The 17,501-nt window shown below is 41.5% G+C and overlaps 1 protein-coding gene across 1 annotated transcript; it reads right to left on the bottom strand.

Annotated features, from left to right (window-relative positions):
* Window positions 1–2,220: 2,220 nt before the first annotated feature.
* LOC122721939 lies at window positions 2,221–16,629 on the bottom strand. The gene is made up of 5 exons (XM_043951288.1): window positions 16,366–16,629; window positions 16,169–16,255; window positions 14,929–15,001; window positions 13,183–14,330; window positions 2,221–3,233 (listed from the first exon to the last, which is right to left on the bottom strand). The coding sequence occupies exons 4-5, from the start codon at window positions 14,327–14,329 to the stop codon at window positions 2,221–2,223; spliced, it is 2,160 nt and encodes a 719-aa protein (XP_043807223.1). The 5' UTR covers window position 14,330; window positions 14,929–15,001; window positions 16,169–16,255; window positions 16,366–16,629.
* Window positions 16,630–17,501: the final 872 nt, after the last annotated feature.

The raw sequence follows: 17,501 nt of genomic DNA, 5'->3' as shown, positions 1-17,501 counted from the left end.
TTGAGACATGAAAGACATTGTGTATCTTATCAAGTTCTGGTGGTAAAGCTAGCTTGTAGGCTACCGGTCCTACACGTTCCATAATTTCATAAGGACCGATAAATCTAGGACTCAGTTTGCCCTTTTTGCCAAATCGCAGCACTTTCTTCCAAGGTGAAACTTTAAGGAATACTTTATCGCCCACTGAAAACTCTATATTCTTTCTTTTCTTATCTGCATATGACTTTTGTCTGTCTGATGCTGCCCTTAACCTCTCCTTGATGATCTTAACCTTTTCTTCTGTTTGTCTTATCAAGTCAGGACCCACAAGTTTTCCTTCACTTAGCTCTGTCCAGCATAGAGGAGTCCTGCATTTCCTCCCATACAATGCTTCATAAGGTGCCATTTTAATACTGGACTGGTAGTTGTTGTTGTAAGCGAATTCCATTAAGGAAAGATACTTTTCCCAGCTTCCTTCGAATTCAATTACACAGCTCCTTAACATGTCTTCTAAGATCTGAATTACCCTCTCTGACTGACCATCTGTTTGGGGATGAAAAGCTGTACTGAAGTTCAATCTGGTACCCAAAGCTTCATGCAATTTCTCCCAAAATCTTGAGGTAAACCTCGGGTCTCTGTCAGATATGATAGAGATAGGTACGCCGTGCAGCCGTACTATCTCGTTTATGTACAATTCTGCTAATTTCTCAAGAGAATAATATGTTTTGACAGGTAGAAAATGTGCAGACTTCGTCAATCTATCAACAATCACCCATACAGCATCTTTCTTTCTTGGTGTGAGTGGCAGACCCGTGACAAAATCCATAGTAACTCGATCCCATTTCCATTCTGGTATAGAGATTGGTTGTAGCAAACCAGAAGGAACTTGGTGCTCTGCCTTTACCTGCTGACAAGTTAAGCATTTCGAAACCAACTCTGCTATGTCTCTTTTTATTCCTGGCCACCAATAGCTTTTCTTCAGATCTTGATACATTTTGGTACTACCAGGATGCATTGCATATGGACTACTATGAGTCTCTTCCAGTATACTCTTCCTTAACTCGGTTATGTCTGGCACACATATTCTGTTTTGGTAATATAAGCAACCATCAGCTTTAATTTCAAACCCATTATCCTTCCCTTCCTGTATTTGTCTTACCTTCGCTGCAATATCTTTATCTTCCTTCTGAGCTTCCTGGACTTGTTGAAGCAAACTGGGTCTAACTTTCAATTCTGCAATTACAGCTCCATCTCTAGCCAATGTCAAGTGAGCATTCATAGCTTTGAGTGCAAGCAAATGTTTTCTGCTAAGAGCATCTGCCACCACATTTGCTTGCCAGGGTGGTAGTCAATAATACAATCGTAGTCTTTTAACAGCTCCATCCATCTCCTTTGTCTCAAATTTAACTCTTTTTGAGTTGGCAAGTACTTTAGGCTTTTATGATCTGTATAAATGTAACACTTTTCGCCATATAAGTAATGCCTCCAGATCTTTAATGCAAAGACTATGGCTGCTAATTCTAAATCATGAGTGGGATAGTTTCTTTCATGTGACTTTAATTGCCTGGAAGCATAAGCAATAACCTTTCCATCTTGCATCAACACGCAACCAAGTCCATTGTGAGAAGCATCACTATAAATCACAAAGTCCTTACCTAACACTGGTTGTGTAAGGACAGGTGCCTCTGTGAGCATAGCCTTTAATCGATCAAAACTGGCCTGACACTTGTCATTCCATTCAAACTTGACATTTTTCTGCAACAATCTTGTCAGTGGAGCAGCTATTTGAGAGAATCCTTTTACAAACCTTCTGTAATAACCGGCTAACCCCAAAAAGCTTCTGACCTCTGTAATGTTCTTGGGTGGCTTCCATTCAAGGATAGTCTCTATCTTTTTGGAATCGACCCTTATGCCTTCTGCAAATACTACATGTCCCAGAAAAGATATTTCATTCAGCCAAAATTCACATTTGCTGAATTTAGCATAAAGTTGTTTCTCCCTTAGCGTTTGTAACACAATCCTCAAGTGCCTATCATGCTCTTCTTTTGTCTTTGAATAGACAAGAATGTCATCTATGAACACAACAACAAACTGGTCCAAGAAAGGGTGAAAGATACGATTCATCAGGTCCATAAATGCAGCTGGAGCATTAGTCAATCCGAATGGCATGACAAGGAATTCATAATGCCCATATCGAGTCCTGAATGCAGTCTTTGGAATATCTGCATCCTTTACTCTGAGCTAATAATAACCTGATCTTAGGTCAATTTTAGAAAAGACACCCGCTCCCTTTAGCTGATCAAACAAATCATCTATATGGGGTAGTGGATATTTATTCTTGACAGTCACCTTGTTGAGTTGTCTGTAGTCCACGCACAATCTCAGTGAACCATCCTTCTTTTTAACAAATAGCACTGGTGCACCCCAGGGAGAGATACTGGGGCGTATGAAACCCTTATCGAGTAATTCTTGTAGCTGCACTTTTAATTCTTTTAATTCTGTGGGAGCCATCCTATACGGAGCAATTGATATGGGTGTAGTGCCTGGTACAACTTCTATGGCAAATTCTACTTCTCTTTCTGGAGGTAATCCTGGTAATTCGTCTGGGAAGACGTCAGAGAAGTCGCAAACAGTAGGTATATCTTGCACCATAGGTTTCTCCTTCTTAGCCTCCAAAACACAGGCTAAGTAGGCCTCACAACCCTTTCTTATCATTCTTCTGGCTGCAGTAGCAGAAATAACATTGGAGAGAAAATCTGATCTCTCGCCCACAACTACTACTTCTTCACCTTCTGGTGTCTTTAGCGTGATTCTCTTCTTTCTACAATCAACTATAACTTGGTGTCTAAACAACCAATCCATTCCTAGGATCACATCAAACTCCCGAAAAGGTAATTCAATCAAATCTCCATGAAAAATGTGACCGTGAATCAAGATGGGACAATCTTTAAATACTTTACTGACAACCACACTGTGGCCAAGAGGATTAGTTACCACTATATCCTGGTCTAGTATGTCTGCTTGTAGTTCTTCTTTATTTGTGATAGGCATGCAAATATAAGAATGTGTGGAACCAGGATCTATTAAAGCATGAACAGACTGGCCAAAGATAGAAAATGTACCCATGATAACATCTGGGGAATCCTGATCCTCTCTGGCTTTGATAGCATAGGCTCTGGCAGGTGCTCTAGATTCCGGTCTATCCACAGTCTCTGACACTCTTTGACTAGAGGTACCTGTCGGCTCACTTCTACCTAGGGGTGAGCAAACGGTCGGTTCGGTTCAAAACTGAACCGAACCGAAATAACCGAAAACCGAATTGCATAATTTTACACAAACCGAACCGAACCGAATAAGAGGAATAACCAAATCGAACCGAACCGATTTGGTTCGGTTCGGTTCGGTCGGTTTGATCGGTTCGAACCGATTTTTAAACTTTTTTTTTTCACATTCATTCTAAAATACAGTTAAAATATTTTAATTTTAAAATTTACAAATAAAAAATCAATAAAATAATAAATCAATAAATCAATAAAAAATCAGAGGACCGAGGGCAACCCGATAGACTGGAGAGCGATGGCCGACGAGGACTGAGGACTGAGGACGATGACTGAGGACTGAGGACAAGGACTGAGGACTGAGAACTGAGGAAGACAGAGGACCGAGGGCAACCAAGTTGCTGACGGTGCGGAGAGCCGATAGACTGGAGAGCGATGGCCGACGATTGCGTGGAGAGCGATGGCCGACGATTGCGTGGAGAGCGACGATCGACGCCGACAATTGCGTGGAGAGCGACGATCGACGCCGACGATTGTGTGGAGAGAGAGACTAGAGAGCGACAGTGGACCGGTGGACAGTTGGAGAGCGATGGCCGACGATTGCGTGGAGAGCGACGATCGACACCGACGATTGTGTGGAGAGAGAGACTAGAGAGCGACAGTGGACCGGTGGACAGTTGGAGAGCGATGGCCGACGATTGCGTGGAGAGCGACGATCGACGCCGACGATTGTGTGGAGAGAGAGACTAGAGAGCGACAGTGGACCGGTGGACAGTGGACGGTGTGATAGTGGACCGGTCGATGACAGTGGACCGGTGGAGCTCAATGCTCAGAGAAGAGGCACAGCACAGGCATGTAATACCCGGCAGATTCAGACATCGGAATTTCTACCGTCCGGTGGAATTCGAGGATGTCAGAGGTTTCTAGACGGGTAAGAGAAGGTTTTCTACATTATTTGTAAGTATTTTAAAGGTTTAGAATGAAAAAGGAGTGAGTTTTGAAGAGAAAAGGCATTGGGGACAAAGGCCAGGTTCGGCTGCCGAAGCTAAGTTCGGCCGCCGAAAGTGCCCAATGTTCGGCCCCCGAAGGTTATGTTCGGCCCCCGAAAGTTGCATGGTTTTGCATGCAGTTTCGGTAGCCGAAGCTGAGGTGGTCGGTTAGTTGTGCACGCTCCTCAGTCCGTGGTTTGGCCAGGTGTTCACCTCCAGATCATGACCAGAGGTTAGGCCACGTCTCCCTTGACTCATCTGCAAGCTTTTATCAGCTCGTGCAGAGGGTTGAGTGTGTTTCAAAGAGTTGTGAAGGGTTGGAGAGAAAAGAGAGGTTTTGGTGGTTTGAAGCTTGTGAAGGGGATTTACTGAGTTCAAGTTGTTCCTCTTCTAGTTTCAGGAGGTAAGAGAGTTGTTCCTTTTCTTGTTTTCTTGGTTTTAACAGTTTTTACAGAGGATAAGGGTAGAGTTGCTTATATAGGTTGTTTTAGTGTTTTCATGGGTTATACATGATTAGGTGTTGTTGTGATGTTTTAATGGTGTAAGCATGTTATGTGTATTGTTTTGTTGGGTTTCAGTAGTTTGACGCTCCTTTCTGCTTGTTGAAGTGTTTATGCATGTTTTAGAGGGGTTAACTGCATGTATTGAGGGCTGAGCAGGTGCTGGAGGGACTGGCAGGCGTCCTTGTGCACGAAACTGAGTTCTGGATGAACTCAGGTTCGGCCGCCGAAAGTCCAGGTTCGGCCGCCGAAAGTCCAAGTTAGGCCGCCGAACATGCCTGACTTTCGTCTCTGGAGGAGACATTCGGCCGCCGAAGGTGCTGCCGAAGGTGCCCTGTCCAGCCTTCCTTTGCTTGTTTTGCCTGCATGTTTTGAGGTGTTCTAGAGGGGTTTTGGGGAATTGTTTTATCAGTGGCATAGAGTATGTGTGGTGCCTCATTTACATCCTCCATTGTTGGATTGGACCCGAGGAACCGCAGAGTTTAGCAGTCGTAGCGGTCTCAGAGTTAGAGGTAGCCCAGAGTTAGCCAAGTAGAGGCTACAGGTGAGTGGAACTAACTGTACTATTTTACATTCAGAAATGACACGAATCTAGCATGATCCATGCATCATAAAATGCCATGTTATGTATTAGGTTGTATTGCATTAGATTCCACGAATATGCTGCATTGCATAAGCTGATATTTGTGTGGATGAATGTTGGATGATCCTTAGCCCTTGATAGAGCACATATACAGAGTTATGGCATGAGATAGCCATACCAGGTCGCCCCTGGATAGTCCAGGTCGCTCCTGGTACTATGAGTGAGACAGCTGGGCTGTCAGATCAGAGCTCAGAGCAGTCCAGGTGAGGCCTAATTGCCCCTGGCACAGTTGGACATGTTATGATAGGAGTTACTTAAGAGAGGTCCAGGCGAGGCCTAATCGCCCCTGGCAAGTTGGATATATTACTATATGTATACAGTAAAGGGCTATTGGTGACAAGTTCATCCTTGAGATGATATGTTTGTGATGTGATGCATTTCATGAGAGCATGTAATTAATGAACTGTTTTTATTGTTCCTCCTCACTGGGCTCTAGAGCTCATCCCGCTCCCTTAACCCCAGTTTTGCAGGTTCTGAGATAGCTATGGGAAGTTAAAGTCAGCAAGAGTACAGAGGAAAGTTATGCATGAATGTATGTTGTAATAGCATAGTGGACATGCTGTAATTAAAAGAATAGTTGTGATGTAATCTATAGATACGTATTGGCAAATACTGGATAGACTTGTGTTTTCCCTAGTGTCTTTGCTGTCGTGTGATGTATGAGTAATCCCTTGGTATATGAATCCTGTTTTACGTTTCTTGATGAGAAATGTGTAAGTTAGGCTTAATGTATGGCTTCAATGAGATACCAGTGGGATGTGTTACAGATTGTGTTAATCCCTGGACCACAGCAGATAGTAGTCCCTGGTACAGGCCCTGAGGGCCATTTCAGATTGACATATCTGAGTAGCGGTGTTTAAGCCTACAGAGTTTTACAGGATTGTGAGTTTTGTTTTGTATTATGAATGGGATTTATCAGGTACACAGAGCGTATAGTTGGCTGACTACGGGTCCCGGCGGCCTTAAGCCGATCTGGATCCTAGTGCCAGTGATGGTTCGGACCGTTACTGAGGGGTACCGGTTTCCGGGTCGTTACAGATTGGTATCAGAGCATAGGGCCTCTAGAGTACGATGTGCTGAGTCAGTATACTCAGGGATCAGAGATATCTCACATCGGAAAGAGGTTAAGATGTTAGAGTTTTAGATCTTTTGAGTACGGTGTGTTGAGCGAAGATGCTCAAGGATTAGATTCCCACATCGGAAAGAGGTGTAGTCTTGTATAGGAGGGAAAGCACAATAGGTAAACGCATGTCCACTAGGATAGGATGTGGAGTCCTGTCTGGCATGATGATGTGAAATGCCATGATGAGCTACATGTGCTATGAATATGTTTGATATGTGCTGAGGATTCATGTGTTCTCACATGGATCATTTGATGATATTTTTGTGTGCTGTTGTGCTTTACAGAGGCAGGATGAGAGGAACTCGTCGATCTGGTAGATTGACTGGAGCTCCGCCGGAGGATGAGGACATGGATGCTCACCTCCCCGTTCTGCAAAGGGCAACATCAGATAGCTTAAGTCACAAAGGTATATCAAGGGACCCTAGAAGGTCTGTTGAGGAGAGTAGAAGGGGAGTTGTCCAGAGTGGTATGTCAGGGCTTATGAGAGAAAGAGAGAAGGATGACCAGAGTAGAGAGGGCGGCTTGGGTATGAGCGGATTAGGAGGAGATATGGGTGAGTCCCAAGGAGGCACTCAGGCCTCGAGGTTTGTTCCACCTCAGTATCCACCCTACCAGTGGGGGGCAGAGTACCCGATGAAAGATACAGCAGAGTTTCCTAGGTATCACCCATATTCCACCTTTATGCCCTATCCTCCCTTTTATCCGCCATATCCACCATCATATCCACAGTATACCATGTTTCCACCCTTCTTTTGTTACCCAAGGTCAGTAAACCCTAACCCAGGGCAAGTTGCACCTCCTCCACCACCAGTAGAACCAGTAGCCCCAGTTATCCAAACACCTAAGCTTAGTTCACCTGGAGAAAGTATGGTGCAGCTGACAGATTATTTGAGGTTAGATGTTCCCCAATTTGAGACTGGTGATGACCCTGTTGAGTATCTTAGAATGGTTAAGATGATAACGGATGAGTTGGGAGTCAGTGAGAATAGAGCCATTCAAATGGCAGGGGTCACATTGCATTGTGAACAAGCAAGGGAATGGTTCAACCAGTATGTGGATTCGAGGGTAGAAAGCTTATCCTGGGAGCAGTTTGCTCATGAGTTTGTAGGAGGGGTTTTCGATAGGTCAAGGGCGAGTTCCCATGATATAGTAGATATGGTACAGAAGAGGGAAGCTAGTACTAAACTTGCAGGGACAAGTGATGTTAATCTCTCCCCTTTGCATGAGGCTGATACAAAGAGTAAGAAAGGAGGTAGAGGCCTCAGGAGATCAAAGCAGAATAAGTTCTGGAAGCAGATAAAGTCTGGTCTGGGAATAGGTGAGGGTTCGAGTTCTGGTTTGAATACCTCAAAATGTCCGAGGTGCGGTAGGCCGCACAAGGGAGTCTGTTTAGTAGGGACAACAACATGTTTCAGGTGCGGACAGGAGGGGCACATAGCACGTGAGTGTTCCACCGTGACTTTGATAACACAGTCCCAGCAGACAGCCTCAGACAGAGTGACTCAGCCAGGAGCTTTAGCCTTGGCGTTGGGCAGAGGCAGAGGGAGCGAGAGCACTCCTTCTTCCACAGGTTCCCCAGGTGAAGGTCCATCAGTACCAGCACGGATCTTCGCTTTGACGCAGCAGGAGGCTGACATATCGGACATAGCAGTGACAGGTATGTTTCACTTCCATATGTTTTGATGTGTTTGCTAGTAGAGACTCTGATGTTTCGCTTTCCTTCGGGCCGTAAGAGCCGTAGAGAGTATGGGTTTGATAACTTCTAGGATTAGAATGTCCTCTAGGGGTCAATAGACTCAAGTGTGATCCGTCAGTGGCAGAGTCAGTCTGCCGATAGAGTTGAGTGCGAGTTGTGAGTAGGTGCCTTCCAGCTGACCTAGTGGTTCTAGAGTGACTGGTTAAGGTCATTCTAGGGGTGGATGGGCTAGCTACTCATAGTACTGCCTTAGATAGCAGAGGCAGAGTAGTCAGGCTTTGCGACTAGGATGGATCACAGGTAGTGTGTGAGGGGACAAAGTAGAGATGCCTAGAAGTGTGCTATCAGCCCTAGAGGCTCTTACACTGTTTAGGAGAGGTTATCAAAGGTTTCTTGCTTGTGTCAGAGAACAGCGTAGTTAGTCAGATTAGAAGGGGAACAGTTGTAGTGCCCACAGCCAGAGAAAAGTTGTCGATAGGACCCAGACAAGTCATCAGGTGTACCACCCGCTAAATGAAGAGAGTGAGAACGACGAATGGTAAAGATTGCACTACCAGAGTGCGAGAGATAGGAAAAGCCAAATGAGTAATAGCGAGATAGTGAACCAGGAAAGATATTCGAGAGTGGTGCTATGAGATGCTTTTTATCCAGGTATAGGGAGAGTGATCTCTCATCTCCGAGTGCAGCCCTCAAAGATAAGAAATAAGTCAAAGAACAGAGTAAGAAAAGAATAAGAGTAAGAGAAACGTAAGTGACGACATAGAGTAACAAAACAAAAGAAAGAAAAGAGTAAGATTAAGGGTAAGTTCAGGAGGAGCTTTCAGTTTACTCTGGGATTCGGTGGTAATTGAGGCAGAGGAAAGGGTTAGCCTTTTCATTAGTACGTTCCCGAGAGAAGGTCTGTTACCTATAGTGCGGAGCTTCACTCTGACTCAGTAGGAAACTATCACATCGAACACAGTGACGTCAGGTATGTTCACTTGTGGATGTTCAGATGTGTATGTTGTTTGTTTTGCACCCGCGTGTTTCTACTTTCTTGTGACTTAGTGAGCTGTTAATCGAGTGGGTTGGATGCCTTCTAGGCTTTGGTTTTCTCTGGGGTAGTGGACCCGAGTATGATCCATCTGAGGCAGAGTCAGTCAGTCAGAGCAGTTTAGCGGTTGGAGTGAGTAGAGACTATCCAGCTGACCTTATGGTTCTAGAGTTGACTAGTTGATGTCATTCTAGGGCGGATTGGCTACTTACTCATTGTACTATTTGTGTCTGTATCTGTAGAGACACGGTAAGAGAGTTCAGAGGCTAAGATGGATCAGAGATAGTCCTTGAAAGGGACAGAGTATAGGTGCCTAGAGGTTTGATGTCAGCCCAGTAGGCTCAACGGTACACAGGAAAGGGTATCAGAGGGGTCTAACTCTTGTGAGCGAGTTTAGGAGTCAGATCAGGGAATCAGCCTCAACGCCCATTGCTAGTGAGTTCTAGATGGTTGTCCCAGACGAGCTATCAGGTTTTCCATCTGTCAGGGAGTCAGAGTTTGGAATAGGAGTGGTGTCTGGACGCGGAACCATTTCTTCCTTCTTTCCTTCTACCCTACAGCATGGCACCTGCAAAGAGAGCATAGTCAGCATAGTATAGAGAAGCTTGGTAGAGAAAGGTTATCCGACCTAGTACCTCACCCTGGAATGTTCCAGTGTCAGTGTGAAAAACGAAGGATGAAACCTTGAGCTTGTGAGCAGATACACAAAATCACTACCAAGGACAGGTGTTCCCACGCAGGATTAATAGTTTGTGGAGACAGCGAGTAGGAGCTGCTGATTCTCCACGATAGATCTAAGCATTAGAGAGAGTCCAAAAAAAACACAAAAGCCAGTATAGTAAAGAAGAAAAAAGGCGGGCAAGGATCAGAGTGCGCAGCAAAAGCGTACAATCGGTCAGAAAACAGAGAAGCATGCCCAGTAGCTACTCAATGTAGTAGTAGCTAGAGAACATGGCATGAAGGCCAAGATCAGGGCATGTCTATTCCCTTGTATTGTGTCACAAGTAGAGTGAGTGAGCGAAGCATATCCTGAGAGTCCTTGCTCCTCTGACCGGAGTGAGTACAAGGACACTAAGGGTAAAGATCTAGCGTAGGGAGAAAGCTAAGAAGAGCCAAAGAGAAAAAGAAAGGTAGCAGTCCGTATCGAGTATGGACACAGATTAAGCAGATAAGAATCCACAGAGTCAGCAAATATGGCTAACCCGGGAGTATGTACTCCAGTGGTGTCTGTGTCGCTTCTTAGAGGAAGGTGGTAGGCTTTCCTTATTTACTTGTGTGTATATGTGTTTGTTGTGTGAACAGTCGAGGACGAATGTTCTTTAGGGGGGAAGAATGTAATACCCGGCAGATTCAGACATCGGAATTTCTACCGTCCGGTGGAATTCGAGGATGTCAGAGGTTTCTAGACGGGTAAGAGAAGGTTTTCTACATTATTTGTAAGTATTTTAAAGGTTTAGAATGAAAAAGGAGTGAGTTTTGAAGAGAAAAGGCATTGGGGACAAAGGCCAGGTTCGGCTGCCGAAGCTAAGTTCGGCCGCCGAAAGTGCCCAATGTTCGGCCCCCGAAGGTTATGTTCGGCCCCCGAAAGTTGCATGGTTTTGCATGCAGTTTCGGTAGCCGAAGCTGAGGTGGTCGGTTAGTTGTGCACGCTCCTCAGTCCGTGGTTTGGCCAGGTGTTCACCTCCAGATCATGACCAGAGGTTAGGCCACGTCTCCCTTGACTCATCTGCAAGCTTTTATCAGCTCGTGCAGAGGGTTGAGTGTGTTTCAAAGAGTTGTGAAGGGTTGGAGAGAAAAGAGAGGTTTTGGTGGTTTGAAGCTTGTGAAGGGGATTTACTGAGTTCAAGTTGTTCCTCTTCTAGTTTCAGGAGGTAAGAGAGTTGTTCCTTTTCTTGTTTTCTTGGTTTTAACAGTTTTTACAGAGGATAAGGGTAGAGTTGCTTATATAGGTTGTTTTAGTGTTTTCATGGGTTATACATGATTAGGTGTTGTTGTGATGTTTTAATGGTGTAAGCATGTTATGTGTATTGTTTTGTTGGGTTTCAGTAGTTTGACGCTCCTTTCTGCTTGTTGAAGTGTTTATGCATGTTTTAGAGGGGTTAACTGCATGTATTGAGGGCTGAGCAGGTGCTGGAGGGACTGGCAGGCGTCCTTGTGCACGAAACTGAGTTCTGGATGAACTCAGGTTCGGCCGCCGAAAGTCCAAGTTAGGCCGCCGAACATGCCTGACTTTCGTCTCTGGAGGAGACATTCGGCCGCCGAAGGTGCTGCCGAAGGTGCCCTGTCCAGCCTTCCTTTGCTTGTTTTGCCTGCATGTTTTGAGGTGTTCTAGAGGGGTTTTGGGGAATTGTTTTATCAGTGGCATAGAGTATGTGTGGTGCCTCATTTACATCCTCCATTATAGGATTGGACCCGAGGAACCGCAGAGTTTAGCAGTCGTAGCGGTCTCAGAGTTAGAGGTAGCCCAGAGTTAGCCAAGTAGAGGCTACAGGTGAGTGGAACTAACTGTACTATTTTACATTCAGAAATGACACGAATCTAGCATGATCCATGCATCATAAAATGCCATGTTATGTATTAGGTTGTATTGCATTAGATTCCACGAATATGCTGCATTGCATAAGCTGATATTTGTGTGGATGAATGTTGGATGATCCTTAGCCCTTGATAGAGCACAGATACAGAGTTATGGCATGAGATAGCCATACCAGGTCGCCCCTGGATAGTCCAGGTCGCTCCTGGTACTATGAGTGAGACAGCTGGGCTGTCAGATCAGAGCTCAGAGCAGTCCAGGTGAGGCCTAATTGCCCCTGGCACAGTTGGACATGTTATGATAGGAGTTACTTAAGAGAGGTCCAGGCGAGGCCTAATCGCCCCTGGCAAGTTGGACATATTACTATATGTATACAGTAAAGGGCTATTGGTGACAAGTTCATCCTTGAGATGATATGTTTGTGATGTGATGCATTTCATGAGAGCATGTAATTAATGAACTGTTTTTATTGTTCCTCCTCACTGGGCTCTAGAGCTCATCCCGCTCCCTTAACCCCAGTTTTGCAGGTTCTGAGATAGCTATGGGAAGTTAAAGTCAGCAAGAGTACAGAGGAAAGTTATGCATGAATGTATGTTGTAATAACATAGTGGACATGCTGTAATTAAAAGAATAGTTGTGATGTAATCTATAGATACGTATTGGCATATACTGGATAGACTTGTGCTTTCCCTAGTGTCTTTGCTGTCGTGTGATGTATGAGTAATCCCTTGGTACATGAATCCTGTTTTACGTTTCTTGATGAGAAATGTGTAAGTTAGGCTTAATGTATGGCTTCAATGAGATACCAGTGGGATGTGTTACAGATTGTGTTAATCCCTGGACCACAGCAGATAGTAGTCCCTGGTACAGGCCCTGAGGGCCATTTCAGATTGACATATCTGAGTAGCGGTGGTTAAGCCTACAGAGTTTTACGGGATTGTGAGTTTTGTTTTGTATTATGAATGGGATTTATCAGGTACACAGAGCGTATAGTTGGCTGACTACGGGTCCCGGCGGCCTTAAGCCGATCTGGATCCTAGTGCCAGTGATGGTTCGGACCGTTACTGAGGGGTACCGGTTTCCGGGTCGTTACAGATGGTGTGATAGGGGTGACTGGTGAGAGGCGGCGTGGAATGGAGATAGCGTCATAGCGTGAACTCTCGGCTTTTAGATTTAGGGCAAATATAAGGGTACACTTCAAAACGACGTAGTTTAGGTGATTTCGGTTCGGTTCGGTCTAATCGAAATTTTTGAATCTAAAACCGAACCGAACCGAAATCACCGATTTTTCAGAAAATTGAACCCGAACCGAACCGAATTAAAAATAAAACCGAACCAAATTTTTAATTTGGTTCGGTTCGGTCGGTTATTTCGGTTTAAACCGAATAGTGCTCACCCCTACTTCTACCTTTGCTTCTTGTCTTCTGAGTTACTGGTGCAGTTCTTTTAGTTGCTGGAGTTGAGGCTGTCTGCTTCTTAGGACAATCCCTCATAATGTGATCCATAGACCCACATATGAAACAGGCTCCCGTCAGCAGTCTGCAAGTACCAGTATGTCTCCTTCTGCAATGGTTGCACTCTGGTGGAAGACTTCTTCCTGAGCCTCCTGAACTGGCCACAGAAGCAGTCTGTTGAACAGACCCACTTGCTAAACTCTGAGCTGATTTTTGGCCTTGCCATTGAGACTGGCTTGATCTAGCGGGTTGAAAACTTTTCTGTCTCTTACTAGAGCCCTGTGAAGCTATCATTTGCCCTTGACTCTGACTCTGACTGTGAGTCCTTTTTTGCTGACTCCTCTGTCTTCTACTCTGGTCTTCTTCCCTCACTTTCTCTACATTTAAAGCTGCATTCACCAGTGCTGAAAAATCTCTGAGCTGAAGAGCAACTAGAAGCATCCTGATCTCAGTGTTTAACCCTTGCTCAAATCTTTTACATTTTGCCTCCTCTGTAGGAATCATCTCCCTGGCATATCTGCTCAATCGAATAAACTCCCTTTCATACTCAGCTACTGTCATACGTCCCTGCCTCAAATAGATAAACTCCCTTTTTCTCTCCTCCATATATATGTCTCCTACGTATCTTTTCCTGAACTCATTCAAGAAAAATTCCCATGTCCTCTGCATTGGTTGCACTGTCTGTGCCACAGTATCCCACCATTGGTAGGCTTCTTCTTTCAGTAGTGACACTGCACATAGTAGACTATCTTCTGGGGAACACTGTAGCTGCTGAAGCACCCTGTCTGTACTTTGCAACCAATATTCTGCTGTGGATGCATCATCTTCCTTTCGTCCTTTGAATTCTGTGGCACCATATTTTCTCAATTTATCGATAGGCGGCCTAGCTGGTGCTGGTGCAGGAGCCGGTGGAGGAACTATAGCTGGCTGAGCTACTCCGGCCACTTTCCTGAAAATCTCTGTCAATTGCTGTAATAAGGCCTCCTGCTCTGGCCTTCTAGCACCAGGAGGAGCCTGTGGCAGTGCATGGCCGGTAGCCTCAGTCGGTACATGACTTTCTACTTCTTCTCCAACTTGAAGTTCTCTCAATTCTTCAGACATCCTATAATGTTAAAATTCAGAAAATAGATCTGCATCAGAGTTACATCAGAGTTACATCATATCTTGAATATATATGGCATGTACATATTCATATACCTAACTATTACTCCACATATTGCCTAGAGTCGACTAAACCTGCTCTGATACCAGTAAATGTAACACCCCCTACCCGGTTATTTAATTAACTGAGCCGGAGATATTACATTCTGTAACAATTCTCTTATTTTTTCTTTATTTTATATCATGTAAATCATGGGTTTTTTTTTTTTTTTTTTAAAAAAAAAAACCGAAAATTCAGCAGAGTTTCCTCTAAAATATGGACTTAATCCCACCTGTGAATAGTAATATCACACTTCTATCAATTTCAACCTTAACCCCCAAACTCCTTTCACCATCAACACAATTTCAATTCAGATCAAACACTTCATAAACTATCTCATTAATCTCAACACAAAAATGTATTCGAATAACCAATATTGACATCAACATTAAAATATTCAAATACATCTAATTCAAACCATATACACATTTATCTCTAAAACTTTATGTACATGCCATATTTCCACAATCAAGTTCATATAAAAATTTACAAAATATACCCCAGGATACTCAATGATGTAACTCTGACTGGGTTGATGCAGATCTTGCTCTACTGTTCCTTAAATCTACAACCTGCGCGAGGAAAAATAAATTCCAACGCGCTAAGCAATTTGCTTAGTGGTGCTCAACCTTCTTGTTTTATATATAGATAAACATTTAAATCAAACTTCATGTAATAACAGTAATGCCAACAAATAATAAATAACTATACAACAAATATTTTGAAATAATCCAAATCCTATTATTCATGCACAAATATATATACATGTTTTAGTTTCATAATCCTTGTTTTTTTTTTTTTTGTTCCTTCATCATGTAAAAAGTTTTATTTTCTCTTAATACTGTTAATTATTTATTATATTTTTGTTTGGCCCCTATAAATTTAAATGGGACTGTTAAGTCAGATAAGGAAACTGTAACTGTAGGGCACAAGGTGCCAAATAACTGTATGGCTCAAAAGCCGATTCTATAACTGTAGGATATCTCATTGTATCCCAAGAATCAGTGTAATTGTAGTGCAGTACTGCAAGATCTGTATATGGCATGCCACACCCTTAAACTAACTCACAATTCCCATCAATTATGCAACTATAATACTTTATCATTTTATAACACCACTTTAAAACCTTACTTTTAAACATTGTCATATTATATAATTCTATTAATTTAATATACCTACATAAATTATAAATTCATACTTTAATCCTTAATTAATTCATTATTATTATTTATTTATTTTAATATAATATTTTTTTCTTTTTACTTATTTATTTATCACAATATACCTTATTTCATTTTTTTTTTCTTTGAATTTCTATTTGTATCTCACATTCTTATTATTATTTTTAAACATCATATTTACACTATATCTCACTTTTCTTATTCCTTTAATTTCTATATATATTTTTTTTTCATCTAATCTAATACCTTTCTCTTCTTTTTTTTTTTTTTCTAAAATTCTTTCTTCTTCTTCTTTTTTTTTCTTGTTCCTATATCTAACCAAATTCTTTTTCTATCCAAGAATATAAGTCATTTCATTTGTTCCATAACCTAATTTGTGATTAAATTACATATTAATTTTAAAATTTTCTATCTATTAAATCTATTATTTCTCAAACTTTTATTATACAAATATAATTAATCTATTATTCACTTGGTCTTTCTATTAGGGTAGTAAAATCTCAAATAAAACCTAATTAACAAATTCTTGAATTGATTCAAATGGGGTTGAGCACAAACCTTAGAATTGCCAAAATATTCTACAAGCTTTACTTCTCTACTCTTCCTTTTCTTTTCCTTTGGAACTTTCACTTTTCCTTTCCACTTCTTTCTCATGAAAAAAAAATAAACCAATAAATCAAATTAATACAATATTTCTCATAAATATTCACATAAAATAATAAGAAATAACCCTACAACAAAAACCCCTAACATACCTTTCAATTCCTAATCCTTGGTTACTATTCATTCTCCCTCACCCTTGAAATTTCTCTTTAATTTCCCTTCTTTTCTTCAAATTCTTCTTTGGAAAGGTGTTGGGAGAAGATGAAGAGTTGATTAGAGATGAAATTTGAAGAAATTAGTGTAAAAGAGAAAAGATGGGAGAAGTGGGTTTCATGGTTGATTGTTCACGGGGAGGAGGAGAAAACAAAAATGGGAAAGCTTCTAGTCTTTTCTCCTTTATTCTTTTCTCTTTTTTTTTTTTTGGATGTTACAAGTCTATTTTGTCCCTTCTTCTATTTCTTTATCTCTTTATCCATTTATCTTTTAGTGACGTGTAACCGTCGTTCTGTACTCGTACCTCTTGTCATAGTCATGCTTGACTGTATATATGGACGTACTGCGTCATTTTCCATCGTTAGGCAGCCATTTAATTCCATCCAGCACCATGTGGACACGATCTCAGATGTTATAGAGTCTGTTGTTCCACGGGTTTAGCAGGTTAATTGAGTCATGCCTCTCATATGTAGACTCGAACCTGGTCTGATTTCAACGATGCAAGTCCTAAACTTGTATGTAAAGCAGACCTATGTATGGAGTTTCAATACAGTTAAGGCCTAATCGTTTTAGAGTTAAAATCTGACCTTTTCAATACGAGTTTAATAAGGATCGGAGTGTTATATTATAATAATATATTTATATTATATTAATTTAATAATATTATTTATAATATAATTTTGTATAATAAACAAATTTCATAATATATTTTATTATTGTAATTAAATAATATTAATTATAAATTTATAAATAGGTAATTATTATATTTTATATATTTTATTATTTTTTATATAAAAATACTATAAAAATTGATAAATTATCAGATTATTTATAATTTATTGAAAAAATAAAAATATTAATTAATTAATATAAATATTTAAAATTATGAGAATTAAATTTATATTTTATTAGATTGCTTTTGTACAACACAATACAATAATATTAATTTATAACATTAAAATTATATAATATCAATAATTTTTTAATTTAAATATTAATAATAAAATATATTAAATATTAATATATTAATATTTAGAATTATAAAATAAAATTATATTGTAACTAGATGGATACA

The sequence above is a fragment of the Manihot esculenta genome, chromosome 15, assembly GCF_001659605.2.
Source record: "Manihot esculenta cultivar AM560-2 chromosome 15, M.esculenta_v8, whole genome shotgun sequence".
NCBI lineage: Eukaryota > Viridiplantae > Streptophyta > Magnoliopsida > Malpighiales > Euphorbiaceae > Manihot > Manihot esculenta.
The sequence above is the reverse complement of the archived record's forward strand: the minus strand, read 5'-3'. Positions and strand labels throughout refer to the sequence as shown.

Bases quoted from the DNA above. Each gene is read 5' to 3' on its own strand.
- LOC122721939 (XM_043951288.1), bottom strand. From the start codon at position 14,329: ATGTCTGAAGAATTGAGAGAACTTCAAGTTGGAGAAGAAGTAGAAAGT. The intron at 3,234-13,182 runs GTAGAAGTAGGG...GCTCACCCCTAG, and splicing joins TCAGAAGACAAGAAGCAAAG to GTAGAAGTGAGCCGACAGGT.